This window comes from Gymnogyps californianus, chromosome 10 (assembly GCF_018139145.2).
Source record: "Gymnogyps californianus isolate 813 chromosome 10, ASM1813914v2, whole genome shotgun sequence".
NCBI classification, from domain to species: domain Eukaryota; kingdom Metazoa; phylum Chordata; class Aves; order Accipitriformes; family Cathartidae; genus Gymnogyps; species Gymnogyps californianus.
This window is the reverse complement of record NC_059480.1, coordinates 23808492-23822755: the sequence shown is the minus strand read 5'-3', so window position 1 is coordinate 23822755 and position 14264 is coordinate 23808492. Positions and strand designations below refer to the sequence as shown.

At 48.6% G+C, this 14264-nt stretch overlaps 1 protein-coding gene across 3 annotated transcripts in view; it reads right to left on the bottom strand.

Annotated features, from left to right (window-relative positions):
- TNIK (TRAF2 and NCK interacting kinase) overlaps positions 1-14264 on the bottom strand; it is a 166440-nt gene continuing 152176 nt past the window's right edge. For all 3 annotated transcript variants that reach the window (XM_050902768.1, XM_050902767.1, XM_050902769.1), the window contains 10 exons: positions 13013-13177; positions 9355-9469; positions 8591-8761; positions 8152-8295; positions 6405-6539; positions 6039-6139; positions 4369-4518; positions 2939-3098; positions 2177-2316; positions 1-310 (listed from right to left, as the gene is read on the bottom strand). In XM_050902768.1, the coding sequence (XP_050758725.1) occupies positions 227-310; positions 2177-2316; positions 2939-3098; positions 4369-4518; positions 6039-6139; positions 6405-6539; positions 8152-8295; positions 8591-8761; positions 9355-9469; positions 13013-13177 (1365 nt within the window). In that variant the 3' untranslated portion in view covers positions 1-226. The remainder of the gene's footprint in view (positions 311-2176; positions 2317-2938; positions 3099-4368; positions 4519-6038; positions 6140-6404; positions 6540-8151; positions 8296-8590; positions 8762-9354; positions 9470-13012; positions 13178-14264) is intronic.

The window sequence follows — 14264 nt, the reverse complement described above, 5'->3', positions numbered from 1 at the left end:
CTCATAACCCACTATAACACAGCGTAATCAGGAGACCTCGGGGGGTCCAAGCGCGAAAGTCCATCCCTGCCCGCAGCCCCCGCCCTGGGGCTGACGGCGCCAGAGGAGCGTGGGGAGCGGTGTTCCTCGGGGCCCTCCGCATCTGCCTCTACAGTGTTAGTCCACGTGTTTAATGTCCTTTAAATTAGAAATAATGCCATGGCGGTGAGTGCCAAGTGCTCCCCTGTTACCAGTTCATCATGGAGTTTCTGTTGAGGGTCATGAAAAACACTTGGCTGCTTCCTCCGGATCTCACCGATGCAAAAAATACCTGTTTGGAAGCAAAAAAATATGCTTATTAATATTTTTTATTGTTATAAGAAAAAGTCTGTTAATTGCCTCAGTGAGCGAGGAAAGCAGGAGCTGCCCCCCACACCCCATGGTTTCCTCTGCCTAAACCTCCCTCCCCTGCTCATTTTCTCCACTTGACAGCAGAAATTTTACGCGGACCCACTGCCTGGTTCTCAGTTTTCCGTGGATCTCAGGGGCTGGAGCTAACCCACGCCAGACTCGGATCAAATCGAACCACTTCTTAGTAAACACAGTAATAAAACCTCCCTCGCTATCACGACAAAAGAAAGCAAGGTTTGGAACACCTTAAAAATACCAAGTTTATCACATTTTAACTTCCATGGCACTATTTATTATGCAATATTAATAAGACTGTTGTCAGTGGTTTGGATCTTGCTAAACGTTAACCATTTGGGTGAAGATCTGCTTTGGTTTGAAATGGTTTTCTTCGGAAAAGTTTGTCCTGGTATTTCAGCTGTTCCTGAAGCTCAGGAAAACTACTTTCCTTCAATCTGCTCAAAGCACAGAAATGTATCAGGACTCTGTATGAAGAATACGATTTTTGGTGCTTCTGTCAGGATCCACCAGCATTTGACCCCAATGGAAATCTTAAAAAATAAGTTATAATTCGCAAATATTGAAGGGGACAATCTGAAGCCTCTGTCCTTTTTAAAACCAAAAATTATTCAATCTTCACATGACTTTCATTGTTAACCACTTCTCCAGAAAGAGAAACATCTGGTTTTAGTATTTCAAACCCACCAGTCATCAGTTGGTTCCAATATTTTAGAAAGATTGAGGTGGGTTTTTCCCCAGTTTTCTTAGAAAATCAATAGGAGCAAACCAGAAAAAGAACTCTTCAAAAAAACAGTATAAAACCTGCAGAGTCAAGTACTCAAAAGTTAGGAAAAAAGCAAACTAGGGGTATTTGGGCAACTTAAATTCAGCTTCTTGGCCAGCTTCCCACGGTATACTCAATTGCAAGGTTAGGATACATTTTTCCTGCAGAGCTCCAGCCTAACTTCATGCAACAAGCAGGGCAAAGCTCAACTCAGGAGCAACTGTTCAATAAACTGATCGTGGCCACAAACCTTATTTACTGGATGTTATTAAACCCTGCTCTGGGGACAGAGCAGTCAGTTTCTTCACATGTTTCGTGATTGTTACGAAAGAACTCCCTGCTGCATGGTCCTGATTTATCTCAGTAAAACCTTATGAGATGAGGAAATATCAACAGCAGAAAGAGACCTCGGCATTCAACCACCTCTTCCATGCAAATATTCCTTTTCCTCCAGCAATTTCTCCTTCCCTCATTCCCTGCACCCCTTGCTCATCAGCAACACCCGCAGCAGGGGTCATCTACATGACAGCCGCAGTCCCCATGCAACTCTGGTGACCCTCCAGAGCAGTATTTATCAGCGCTGTCCACAGAAAAAGACGGGGCTCCATGGAGAAAATGGTTTAAGATGCATCAAAATGCACCTAAAAATGCATCAAAAGGTTTCTGCACCAGAGCTCAAATCAGGGTCGCTTACACATCCTTACTGCTACCATTTCTCAACTTGTGCAGAGTTTACTCGGCAGCCTCAGTAGTTAATGTTCAGATGCAAGACTTGGGAGAAAGTCAAGCCAAGTCAACGCAGATCGCAGCTAGAGGTGGAAGAGATCTTCCCACCGCAGGCTGACGTCTGCATCCACTGGAGAGAATTAATTCGGAGTGGGTTTATGGGCACTGCTTATTAAACAGGACCTTCAGATTAATTACTAACCTCAAGACAAACCAGACTTAAAGTCTAAAAGTAGCTTGTAGCTTAAAGCATGGTTACAAGCTTTGAAGTGGACTTACCTTATCATTTCTTTCACATAGAAACTTTAACCTTTGAGCTCGCTTGTGCATAAATACTCCATCCAAATGTCCTGTCTCCACTGACCGGATTTCAATAGCTTTCTCTCCCCAGCCCATTATTTGATTGGAATGAATGTAGGCTGTCAAAAGGAAGCGATTGGTAGGTGTTACAATGTGTGTTGAGCTAAATATTACGCAACGGGCAGAAAAGCTCTCATCAGCTCTTATTCAAAGCCTATGTAGATCAATGGCAGAGCTCTGAGTGCCAGAGGCACAGACAGCCAGGCATGTGCCCACAGGGACAGTAGCCTTTACAGAGCAGTTTTCATCCAGAAATTATTGAGTAATTTAAGCAGAAGAAGTATCACTTCTTCCAATTTCTGCAGGTGAGGAGCTGGGCAGTGGCTTGCCTCCATGGGTCGTGGAGCTGAGCAACAGCAGAGCCAGAAGAGCAACCCAAGTGCTCCTAGCTCTGCACCCAGCCCCTCTTCCACTCAACACAGTATCCCACCAGTGCAACAGCTTATATTATCTTATGCTTATCTTATACTTAAGGTAAACCAGAGCTCAAATCTTCAAGAAGTCACTTGCTGTTATTATGGATGACCAAATTGTAGAAATTTAGCAACCGCATCTCTTATCTGGTTGAAAGAAATCTCCTTTGACAAACAAAAGCCCAAATGACTCCATCTCTGCATTCTCGACCCCTCATCTTACTTGTCACTTCTGTTTTGAGCAGGTGAAGAGGAAGGGTTCACCTACCCACGGAAGTAGGCATTTCTCCCCACTGGAGCACCACATCTTTAGTTATCCGTCCATAGGTGTTCACATATACGCCTTCATCCTCATAGCACACAAGCATCTCCATCCCGTCTGTTTTAGGCAGGATGACAATGGCGTGAGGAGTAATATTGCCCTGAATCTGCAGTTAAAATAAACCCTAAAAGTCAGAATTGCATTGAATGGAGGAAGGGGTAAGGGGAAGGGAGCAGAGCCTTAGAAAAACAAAACCCCAAACCAACCCGAGAACAAAACCCTCCCTCCATTCACCAAACAGGCATTGGCTTTCAGAGATAAGCTTGAAGGGGAATAAACTGTCATGTTTACCCTACCATCAAAGCTGTCTGATACGTCGAGGATAAACAGGTTCAGCAATTATAGAGAGATCACAACATATACGCCCCCAAGACTGATGGCTGACACTTGGCTGTTACACAAATAAGCGACTGCTGACTTGATGAATCCATCTCCTATTCAAATTAAGGCAAATAAACCCAGAATTTTACAGCTAGCCCTAGGGAGGAAATATTCTCATTTTTTAGCAATCGGTCTCTAGCTCCAAGGGCACCTACGGTGACTTTCCATCCATGTCTGCCCTTCCATAGCTAAGTCAACACAAAACCATCCCAAACTGCCCCAGTATTTCTCCCTACGCTTCTCGCCAGCTCTCGTAGAGGAGGCTCTGCTGTTTCGATCAGATTCAGCAGTTCCTGGATTTGATTAGTGACACAGTTTCTCCTAGACCAGTTTCTCATGCTGCTTGGGCCAACAGCATGGACGGAGCTTAAATGAGCCAACAAGAAAATCCTCATCTACAGTATTTTTTGTAGCACCGGTTGTCTCCTGAAATAGCTGATGGACCTGAGAGAGGTCCTGTGGCAGTCCCTGCTGTCAGGGGGTCTGGGAGTTTTGAGCAGCAGGCTTACTGAGATTTGGGCTACCCTAATCCTGCAGCCTTCACCTGGGCAAACTGCGCTGCCTCAGCAGGAACAAGCGTTGGTGAGCACATCTGGGACACCATGCAATGGGACAGGGCGCTGGGCATCCAGCTCTTGGTGGGTCTGTGTCGTCCAACAACCAAGAACCTGGTTTCATGGTATCTTGCCCTACAGAGAGCTTCATTACGGCTCCATGCAGTGTACAGACAGATTCTCCTTTCTGTGGGACACAGCAACCTTAAACCCGACTGCTCGGGCACGACCACAGAAACAGCCTGTGCGAATAATGAACATGAAGTATGTGATACCTCCGAGTCCTCTTTAAGCGAGTACCAATGAGGACGGCACCGGAGAATGTCATACCCATGGCAAGACATCACCTGACTGGTCACCATTTCTGAGCCACCACGAGCCTGTTCAAACCTTGCTGGTGACCTGCATTAGTCATGCAGCAGCACCCCGCCATGTACTCACGTGAGATGGTATATAGATATCATAGGAGTTCCCAGAATCTACATCAATCACGTGGAAACCAGTGTGTGATCCAAAGATAACCTTGAGTCTCTGACCCTCTTCTACAGTGAGATCCACGAGCAACGGCTTGTGCTGGAGATCTGCAAAAGACTTTTATAATGCCTTCAGTGAGTATCACAGAAAACCAACAAATCCCTATAGCAGCAGCCTGATATGGTTTTGAAATTGTATTTGTTTGAGTGTGTTTCCTACTAAATACGTGGTTATTTATATCCCTGTCTCTCTGTTCCTATGTTAGATGCCTCAGAGGGTATTACCCACGCACTCCAGCCATCCCAGCAGATAAGTGCTCACCCTTGCCAAGCACAGCTCTTTTCCCCCAGGAGCCCGAGGCCAGCCCAAGGATTTGGTCTTTAAAGGAAGGCGACAGCTCAACTTTACATGAGCGTGCGTGCAGCCAGCACACAGGGACCCCCGATGCCGGTGCTGCTCCAGGTAACAAGAACAAAGTCTGCAGAGAGCTGCGACCACCCATGTCCCCTCTCGGCAGGGATCACTGCTCTGGTTTGGGCAGCTGAAATGAGTCAAATTAGCAAAGACCTACTTTTCTCTGTTCAATCTAACCTGCTGGATGCAGGCTAGGACCAGCTCCCTGGCATGGACCGATCCAGGACAGAGTATCTCTCCATGGCTTAGGTCCTCAGGAGGGCGAAACACCCCCAGGGAGAGAAAAGGGCTCCTGGCTCTCTGTGCAAGGACCACTCTGACTCCTGACGGGGAAAATCAATGCGTGGTACTTCCCACTCTCCTAACAGATCCCTGCCTACAAGGCAAGGAAAGGATGCTCAGCCTTCCCAGGCTGGAGAAACAGCACCAGGAGCATGAACCAGCATCCTCACCAGAGCCCGCGGAGGCTGGATCCCAGGCCATTTTAATGCTGCTGAGCTCTCCATGTCACTGAGCCCATTTATTCTGGCTTTTGTTCAGAAAAAGGAAATGTGACCTAATACTGAATAAGCCCATTTGTGCTGGAAGGATGCAAAATGAGATTACTCAGCACGAACGTCTCCAGAAGGCATTGCCCCTTGTGACTCGTCTCTGCACAGAGCTTAGGACGAAAAGTGCTTTAAAGGACTAAGTCCAAAATACCCACTGGCAGGTTATAGAGGAAAAAGGTCTCACTGAAGAAAACTGAGGTAGATGAAAAGGGAGAGAAAAAGAAAGAGAAAGAGTGGGTCACTCTCCTGCACTTTTTGTCTTGAAACAGAATCCACACTGCAGAAGGGAGAGGACCTTGCAAAATAAAAATGGAAAATAATGCCAACCTGTTTTCATACTGTATGTGAAAAATTAGTCAGAGGTTAAAAAAAAAACAACACAAAACAATCCCCATCAAAACCCCCAACTCAGTTTTACTCATGGGCATTTGCTCAGCTTTCTGCAAACTTCCCAAGTAACGCCTGCCAGCGTAAGCTAATATTAACACTTAATTGTTAGCCATTAGCAGAATGTATCCCATCTCTTCAGCCAGAATGTATCCCGTCTCCCATGCCTGCCAGGCATCCCGAGGAGCTCAGCTACGTAAGTAAGATGCCTCTCTGCTCTGCATAATACAGAAATCTCGTGTATTTACAATTACAGAGTGTATTTTGGTTAAAAGATAAACATACCTTAAATGCCATAAACTTGTGATATGGTTTAGGAGCCCAAGCGTAGATCTCTACAGCATTCTTTAAGGCAATCACCAAGAACTTGATTCTTTCGTATTTCACTAAAATGAAAATAAAACCTGTTTTAAAAACATTCACTTTCTTTCCAACAAGACTGAACAACTCATCTCCAGGAACAGCTTCTCAGGCTGTCTCTCTGTTGGTTCTCATTTAGTAAAGTGTCCACCTAATACACACAGATGAATTCCAAATTTACTTGTGGCTATGGTCTACCCATACTTTTAAGAGAAATTGTCAGGTCAGATCTAAGACTAGGGAACAAAAATGCATCTCTTCAGACATTTTTTTTCCAGAGAGGCCACTCACCGACTTTGTAGTGGATGCATCCCTCCAGGTCCCCGACCGTGATCCAGCCCTGCTTCTTCTCCACTTCAGGGTCGTTGTGTAAAATCCTGTTTCTCAGCCAGGAGAGATAGTACACGCGCAGCTTGTTCTTCTTTCCTGTTGGCAAAGGAAACTTCCCTGTCAGAGCAGAGCACGCCCGCACGGGAAATCTTGAGATTTTCACTTATTTTCGCTTATTTCACTTATTTTCACTCACAAGATGATAAAATTAAAGTTCATTTCACGATCAAGTTGAAAATAGTAATTTAGTTGTTGTGTTTTTTTTTTTTTTTTTTTCCCTTGGGAAAAAACGTATGGAAAGCAGAGCCCAGACCTCTGTCTCCCAGACTGCAGGCGGATACTGGAAGAGCCGGGCTCTTGCTTCCTGCAGGCTGGAAATGTTCCTTTTCCTATAAATCAGTGTTCACGGAGAGATAGTTGGGCACAGCGGGGCCGTGACCCCAGCTCTCTTACAGCTCAGGGCTTACCCACCCACTAAACTACCCGGTGAGAGCTTCTTTCCTCTCTTCTCCTTCATACAACATTAATTCCACCCTGGAGCTCAGACACGAGCTCCTCAGTCTGCGACAGGCATCGCTATTTGCCGACAAGCCCGGCGCTGGGCTCTGCAATGCTGAGGGGCTGCCAAATTTCTGCCCGCCTGCCCGCTCGTGGACGGCTGCCATCTGGCTACAAACCTGCCTGGCTGCTGCAAAGCCCCCGCTACAGGGACAGGACACAGCTCACACCGAGCCCGGTGGGAGAGGACCCAAACCATAAACCCGGGGCTCCGTCTGCTCACGGCTTTCCACAAGTCCCCAGGGCTCGTTCTCAGCGCCGTCTTGGGGGCCGGTGCTCCCTGGGGAGCGCTACCCCCTCATTCATCTTCCAGCTGTACTAAACCCCGTATTCCTACGGCTGTATCCCCAAAACCACAGGGGAGCTGCAGACCACGGTAAATGACGAAGCAGCGGTTTTGAAGAGCTCTGTCTGAATGGAGGGAGCAGGAATCGCAGGTGAATGCAGAGTGAGCCCAGGGGAGTGTTGAACACCGCAAAAATAAACAGAAGGGTGATACCAAGCGATTTTCCTCATAAGCATTTCTCTTGCTGTCCTCCGTGAGCTTTGCGGGGCAGGTATCAGCAGGAGAAGGCTCTGCCCCGGCTCTGCCACCCGTGTGCTTCACGGGGCTGCTCTGCAGGGAGGATGCTGGGTGCTCTCCTGGGAGACCGGACTACAGAGTTTTTGCTTTTTTTGCCAAAAATCACCCCAGGAGCCTGATTTCAGAGCTCCGGAGCTCCCAGCTGAACCCAGGGACAGTGACAAGCCTGTGGCCCTCATGACACTCAGGACACCCCTAGCACAGCCATGGTTCATGGCTCCCTTGGCTAGAGCCGAAGAGACCCAAAAGCAGAGCTTGCTGCTCCCTCAAGCCGTGACTGCCTGCCTTGCTGGGGTATCTGCCTGTATCCTGCCTGTATCCTGCACCTTCCCGTCCCTGCTAAAGGAGGATGGAGCATTGCAGATGAAGCGGAGCCGGCAGGCGACGGGAGCAAACTGCTCTTGGAGACATTCTTGCAGAGCTAATGCCTTTGATTCTGGAATAAACCACCTCCAGCTCCCTGGGAGCTTCCCTCTGACACCGGTTGGCAGGTTTTGTCTGAGCTGGAACCACTCGGGGCATACGGCCGAGAAGGTGAACGATGGGGTGAGAGCACAAGAGGCATACCTGATATTGTCACGAGGACGTTAAGGCCCTCGAGTACGTCCATCTGTTGAAATCGCCGTCTGTTGATGAGGTTGTACACCTTCCCTTGCCCACTTCGATCCAGCAGCATCAGGCCATTTTCTGTGCCCACCAGCAGATTCACACCTGAGGAGGAGAGGGCAATGGGCACCAGGAGCCACGGCTGCTCCCAAGGACGACACCCCAAGCCCGTCTCTGCTACCACCGCGAGAGTGACCCATCTCAGCTAAGGCTGTGATCTTCCCATGAACATGAAGGGCCACTCTTACAGCACAGGGACTCGGGGATATTAGCCGTGCCCGGGATGGAGAAGGGGACAACCAGAGGCAGGGGCTCGGTTTTGCGATGACACATTTGCGTTTTATCACCAGCCACCCGCTCCGGGGAGCTTTGCCGAGGGCACGGCGTGCTCAGGGCTTACCCCATAAAGCAGCACAGAGTATCTCCGAGTTGAAGCGCTTCTTGTATTTCCGGATCTCTGGGGTGTCGCTGTGGGGACGGATGTTGGTGGGGTTGACGTTCACCACCGAGATCTTCCGGGCTTCGTTCAACTTGGCCTGCTCCTGTCTGAGCAGCTCGCTGGTGAACAGGGCTGGCAAGGAAACACAACAAGACAGGGAGGTGTGATGGATTAACTCTTCTGTCACCTCTTTTTTGGGATAGGAAGACAATACTTGGTTTATTTCCCGATGGGGGAGTCATCACTATGTTACAAGCCACTAGTTTGGAGAGGGATCATCAGGATTTTCTCATGGGTTGGAACCAACACGAAACCCCATCAGCAGATGATGTCCCCAGACCTCCAGCCCTGCCTACCGAGCTGACCAGCACTATTTGCTGCTTGCCTGCACACATCCAGCCATGTTCAATGACTTCAGAGCAACTGCCAGCTTTTTGGAGCAATTACCACCTCCCAGTTCTGCCAGGAACATTTCTCCCGGCTGCCCAGGCAGCCGGGTGGGTGGATTTCTGCTGCTGCCTGTTTTCTCCCAGACCTTTCTGGTGGCGTTTCGCTGGTGGGGCAGAAGAAGTTGGATGGAAACCGGAGAACACAAGGATGCAGACACAAGCAATGCTTGGACAAGAGTAAGTGAAATGAGAAAGAGGTTCAGGGGGGTTATTCAGGCTCCACGACCTGGTTTCCACGCGGCCCTCCCCTCTCAAACCGGCCACATGGCCTCCTACCAGTAGCAGATGACTCTTCGTCCTCATCTTCATCTTCATCAGTAGGCGAGGTCTGATACACTCTGGTGTCCACAAAGGGGGTGAAAGAAGCTTTGGTGCTACTTCCCATACCATACTGGAAAATAAACAGCAAAGAGAGAGCTCAGAGCACAGAAATCACAGTAATTTTGTGTATGTGCGTATATGTAAGACTTTGTAATTAGCAGGCACAGTGCCTGCCCCTGCGGTGCACTTTCCGAGCCTTATATGAACATCTGCTCCTCCTCCCCCATAACTAATCAGGAAAAACATTAAATTGGATTTGTGAGTGTCCATGAGCAACAGAAAAGGAGAGGAGCAGGGCCCGGCTCTGCCCTCTTCTCGCAGGCAGAAGCACAGCACAGCCACGAGACCGGTTAGCGGAGAAGCCGCAGGGCCAGAGGCAAAAGTCAATGCAGGTAAAAAACAACCTGTCTGCATGTAATACACCTGCCTTAAAAAGTCCGCTCCGGGATGTCAGGCAGGCGAGGGTTTGCTTTTCCCACTCTCCCACCGTGCAGCCAAGGTTGGCAGGATGGTGCTGGGAGCCCCCGGAAAGCCCTGGCACGGGGCAGCTGACATGGACCGGTGACCACCAGAGTAATTCAGGGAGCTGGAAAAGGTGGGACTCTTGCTTTCCTTGTGCCAAAGTCAAATGCTAACTAGCACAATCTGAGCAAAGATTTTATTTCAGCAGGTCGTGGAAATCTATTTTAGGACCTGTAAAGCTTAGGCAGGAGAGCTCGTACAGCTGTAATACCGCTCTGCTTTTACCGCCTGTTATCTAGGGACTTGCTGGGCTAAGCCAAAAATATTGATGCCCCTGGGAAAGTAGGAAAAGTCAGCTCTCTAGCAAAACACTTATTTTTCGTTCTGCTGGGCTGTTATCGCTGGTCCTCACACCTACCACTGAGGCAGGACCCAGCAATGCCCCTCAGTACGCCTGGCTGCTCCAGTTTGGGGAGGATCTGAAGTGCTGGAGGTGGGGAAGGGCTGGGGTGAGCTGTGCAGTGCTTTAGGGAGAGCTTTTGAACAGGGGGTGTTTGAAAATGCCTTGGATACTCAGGCTCATCAGAAGATGGCATCTCTGACGTTGCTGCATCCCCTCCAAAGTCTGGTCTTCAGCACGCCTCACGGGGACAACACGTACGGGTCGCTTGCAATTTCAATGAAGTGTTTTAAATTGTCTACAGCATTTCAGGTGGGACTGCAGGAAGGGCCATTTCTAAGCTAACAAAACGTAACCTGAAGGTGTCGCAGGGAGTGTCACAGCCAATACTTTGCCAAGGGAATTTGGGGAGAACAAACTGCAACATCACGTTGCTTTCTTTTTAAAGCCATAGCTTTAAGGCAGAAAATGAGGCTAAGACCTTCTCCCAAGCAAAAAGAAATCCTTGCCTTGGGAGTCAAAGTGACGTGATTTTCCCCCCCTCGTTGAGCAGCTTATTTTTCCTACTCCAGTATTTACCCAGGATGTGCTTTATGCATGAGCTCTGTTAAGAGCTGTAACAGCAGCAAAACCCAAGTCACTCTGCAGCAGCGCTACTGCTCCTATTTTTCTTCCTCGGGACATTTTTCTTCCCTGAAATAAATCTTCCTCAGCTTTCATGTCACCGAGTCACCAGAGCCCAGGCTGCTCCCCATGCCCAACGCCACCGCCGCAGCTCCCGTGCTGACAACTGCCATGGGGACAAGCCCGTGCCGCGGGAAGGTGTGCCACGGGGAACACCACCGCCCCGGCACATCCATACCAAAACCGGACTGGGCTCGTATCTGTCCTCCAGCGGGCTACAAAAAGATTTAGGGGCAAAAAACCATCGGGTGCGGGAGCACCCTCGTGGCTCGGGACTCTCCAAGCATTTTGGGGCTGGCATCCATGGGTGAGCCGGCATCCATTCCCTGCGCCTGCCAAAACCACGCTGCACATCCCGCTTCCCTCTCATCTCTATCCCCCTGACAGCCCGCCTGTTTCCATAGAAACGGGATGGATTTCCAAAAAGTACATGCTAACCAAGGGCCATGGAAGGAGTTAACAGCCTGCGGCAGGGAAGGCTGCAGGAACAGACACCGCATTTGCATACACAGTACAGCCATATTTGTGTGTGCATGTCAGATATAGTCGCTACTTTGTGCTTCTTTCATATCCAAGAAATATACAATTTTTTCCCCTGTGCTGGACATTTTTTCCATAAAACACCAACAAATCAAGGAGAAAAATTCAGTATTTACAGGGATGCTTTCCAGCTGAGAGCCAGGTGCTTTCCAACAAACGAATTACGAAGAAACCCCTCATCCCAATGCACCGAGCATTTCTTTTCTTTGCTCTGATTCAGCTATTCTCCTAAGAAGCTGGCATTTTAATAACTTCCAAGTCCGTTATTTAAATATTAAGACCTCATCTTCCTCCAGGTCCTGTTCAACCACCTATAAACCTCCGTGGTGGCTTACAGAGACAGCACCAAGCTGCAGGGTGAGGTTGTGCTTCTTTTTGCTCGCAGCACCATGAGTCACCTGGAAGCTTGCGAACTAAATCCCCAAGTTTCCACTTACACCCACTCCCGGCTCAGACAGCCCTAAAAATGCAGTTTTAGAAATGGAAAAGATCTTCTTGGTTGGTATTCTATAAATGAATATATTTAAACCCAATCCTTGCCTGCGTTTAAGCAGTCCCAGGATGACCGTGGAAGGTGTTAACTTTCAGGATCAACTCTCTCATCACCACTTTTAAAGCCAACGAGGAAACAGATAAAACCTGGAGGTCAAGTCACACACCATCTGTTCTTACGTTTTATCAATGCCCAATTCCAAGCAATTTTTATTTTTATACTGCTAGTAAAAGTACACCGTAAAATGAGTATATCATTTCTATGAAAGAGAATACGACAGAACTTTTGATGTATAACCAACAAAATGAAATGAAAAAATTAAATAAAATAGCTTATTTAGCACCAAAAGGGCTGATTTCTCATGGGAAAACAGAGAACTGTGCCTGGTTCCCACAGCTGGTGATGGTAAGCAGGACACATCAATTTCTTTGTCTTATGTGTCACATCTTGTACTTTCTAGGACTTTTTCCACCTTATACAATGTTCATGTTCAATCGTGTCCCTGTAAAACAGCTACCAGGGAGAAATACTTTGCCATGACAGGAAACACACACTTTTAAAGGTGTGCAGATTTTTTCTAGACTGAAGAACTATCCAGAATTTTGTTGGCTTTGGTTTTTGCTAACCTTTGGAGTCATGTTTAGTATCAGAGATTGCAGAGGTGGAAGCTGGGCCCAGTTGAAGTTAATGGCATCACTGGCTCTCATAATTTTCTTGTATTTCCAAGTGTCAAAAAAATAAATGGGGCTTTCACATCAGCTGGCAGCATTCAAGCCACCACCACCACAACTCCAGCTGGTGGGCTTGAGAGAAGACCTAATACACATTTCTACCACCAGCCATAGACCCATATAGCGATAACCCATCAGATTCCCTTGTATTGCCACTACACTCACCTACGTGGACCAGCAAGAGAGAGAGAGGAGAGCTAAGAAAGCCAGGGAGGAAAGTAGGCAAGCCCCTTTACGGGACAGAGATGTTAATACTTGTTTAAAGCGATGCAAAGGAGAAAGAGGAGCCCCCCCACCACCTACTTCAGGCACCGAGTCCATGTCCTGCGCATGCGTGGAGACTCGCCCCAGGGCCTCGGTCGGCGTGCCCGCAGGCGAGTGGCTTTGCTGCACCAGGTCAGGAAGATTGATGTGACCTGCAAAGCCATTGCTGGCTGCGTGGCCAGAACGCTTTTTTTCACCAGAGGTCTGCAGAGACACAAGGCATGAGGAAGAAAGAGAAGGGGGGGGAAAAAAAAGAGAAAAAGAAGAGAAAAAAACCAAACAAAACCAAGTCGTTGGCAGTCCTCCAGTTCCCAGAGCAAGCACAGGAGAAGGACCCTCTCTGTTTCCATCCCCATGCAATCTGGCAAGCAGCAAACCAACCCCCCCACCCCAGGAGAAATAAAGACAGGATTAATCACAAAGTCAATACAGAGTAATTAGCCACGTTACAGCGAGAGAAGCCTGATCACCGTCGTTTTGAGACAAGGAACGTAGGGCGGATTCTGCTCTTGCCACCATGGGTGCAAACCCCATGGCCAGCTCTCCTCCCACACGGCCGCCGGCCAACGGTAACAGCAGAATCTGAACCCTGGATCAGCGTTAGCCTTAACGGCTTTGCACAGCTACGGCAGCGAGCAGCCTGACTGCAAATGCCAACACAGCCCCTGTCGCATGTTTCTGTAACCCAAAACAGCAGTGAACAGCGGCAGCATCGGCAGAACACGGGCAGAACGACTGGCATCTCGCTCTGCACACAAGGTTCCCGGGGCTTCCCCAAGGTTCCCCTTCCTCTCCATCCCCACCTCGTGCAAGGCAGGTACTGGGAAGTTTCTCTCTTCCCTGCTTATCGTTTTGAGATGTTTGCCCTTTTGATGAGTCTCACCTACCTGGAGCACATCAATGAGATCGTTACAGAGACTTGCCCATTTACTGGGATTTAGTGGAAAACTCCCTCTGAACAGGCTCACCAAGTTTCTCACCAGTCCTGACAACATTTATCTTTTGATCACTCGTTACCATCACCTTCAACCACCTTGCCATCCAGCCAAAGAGCGAAAAGCCCTTTGCCCAAAGCCCACTGACGTCAGCGAGTCTGTCCTCTGATGGCTACGGCAGTGCTGGGGAGCAAACAGTAAGCACCCAGCACGAGGCTGCAGTTTGGGTTTCTTATCATGCTCCCTCCTCCCAAAGAGGTTTCCCAGCTGCTTGTCTTGCCCGTGGCTTTTAAACCCTTCTGCATCACTGTTATAGCAGTGACTTGTTCTCCTGCTCAACCGCATCACCCTCCCTA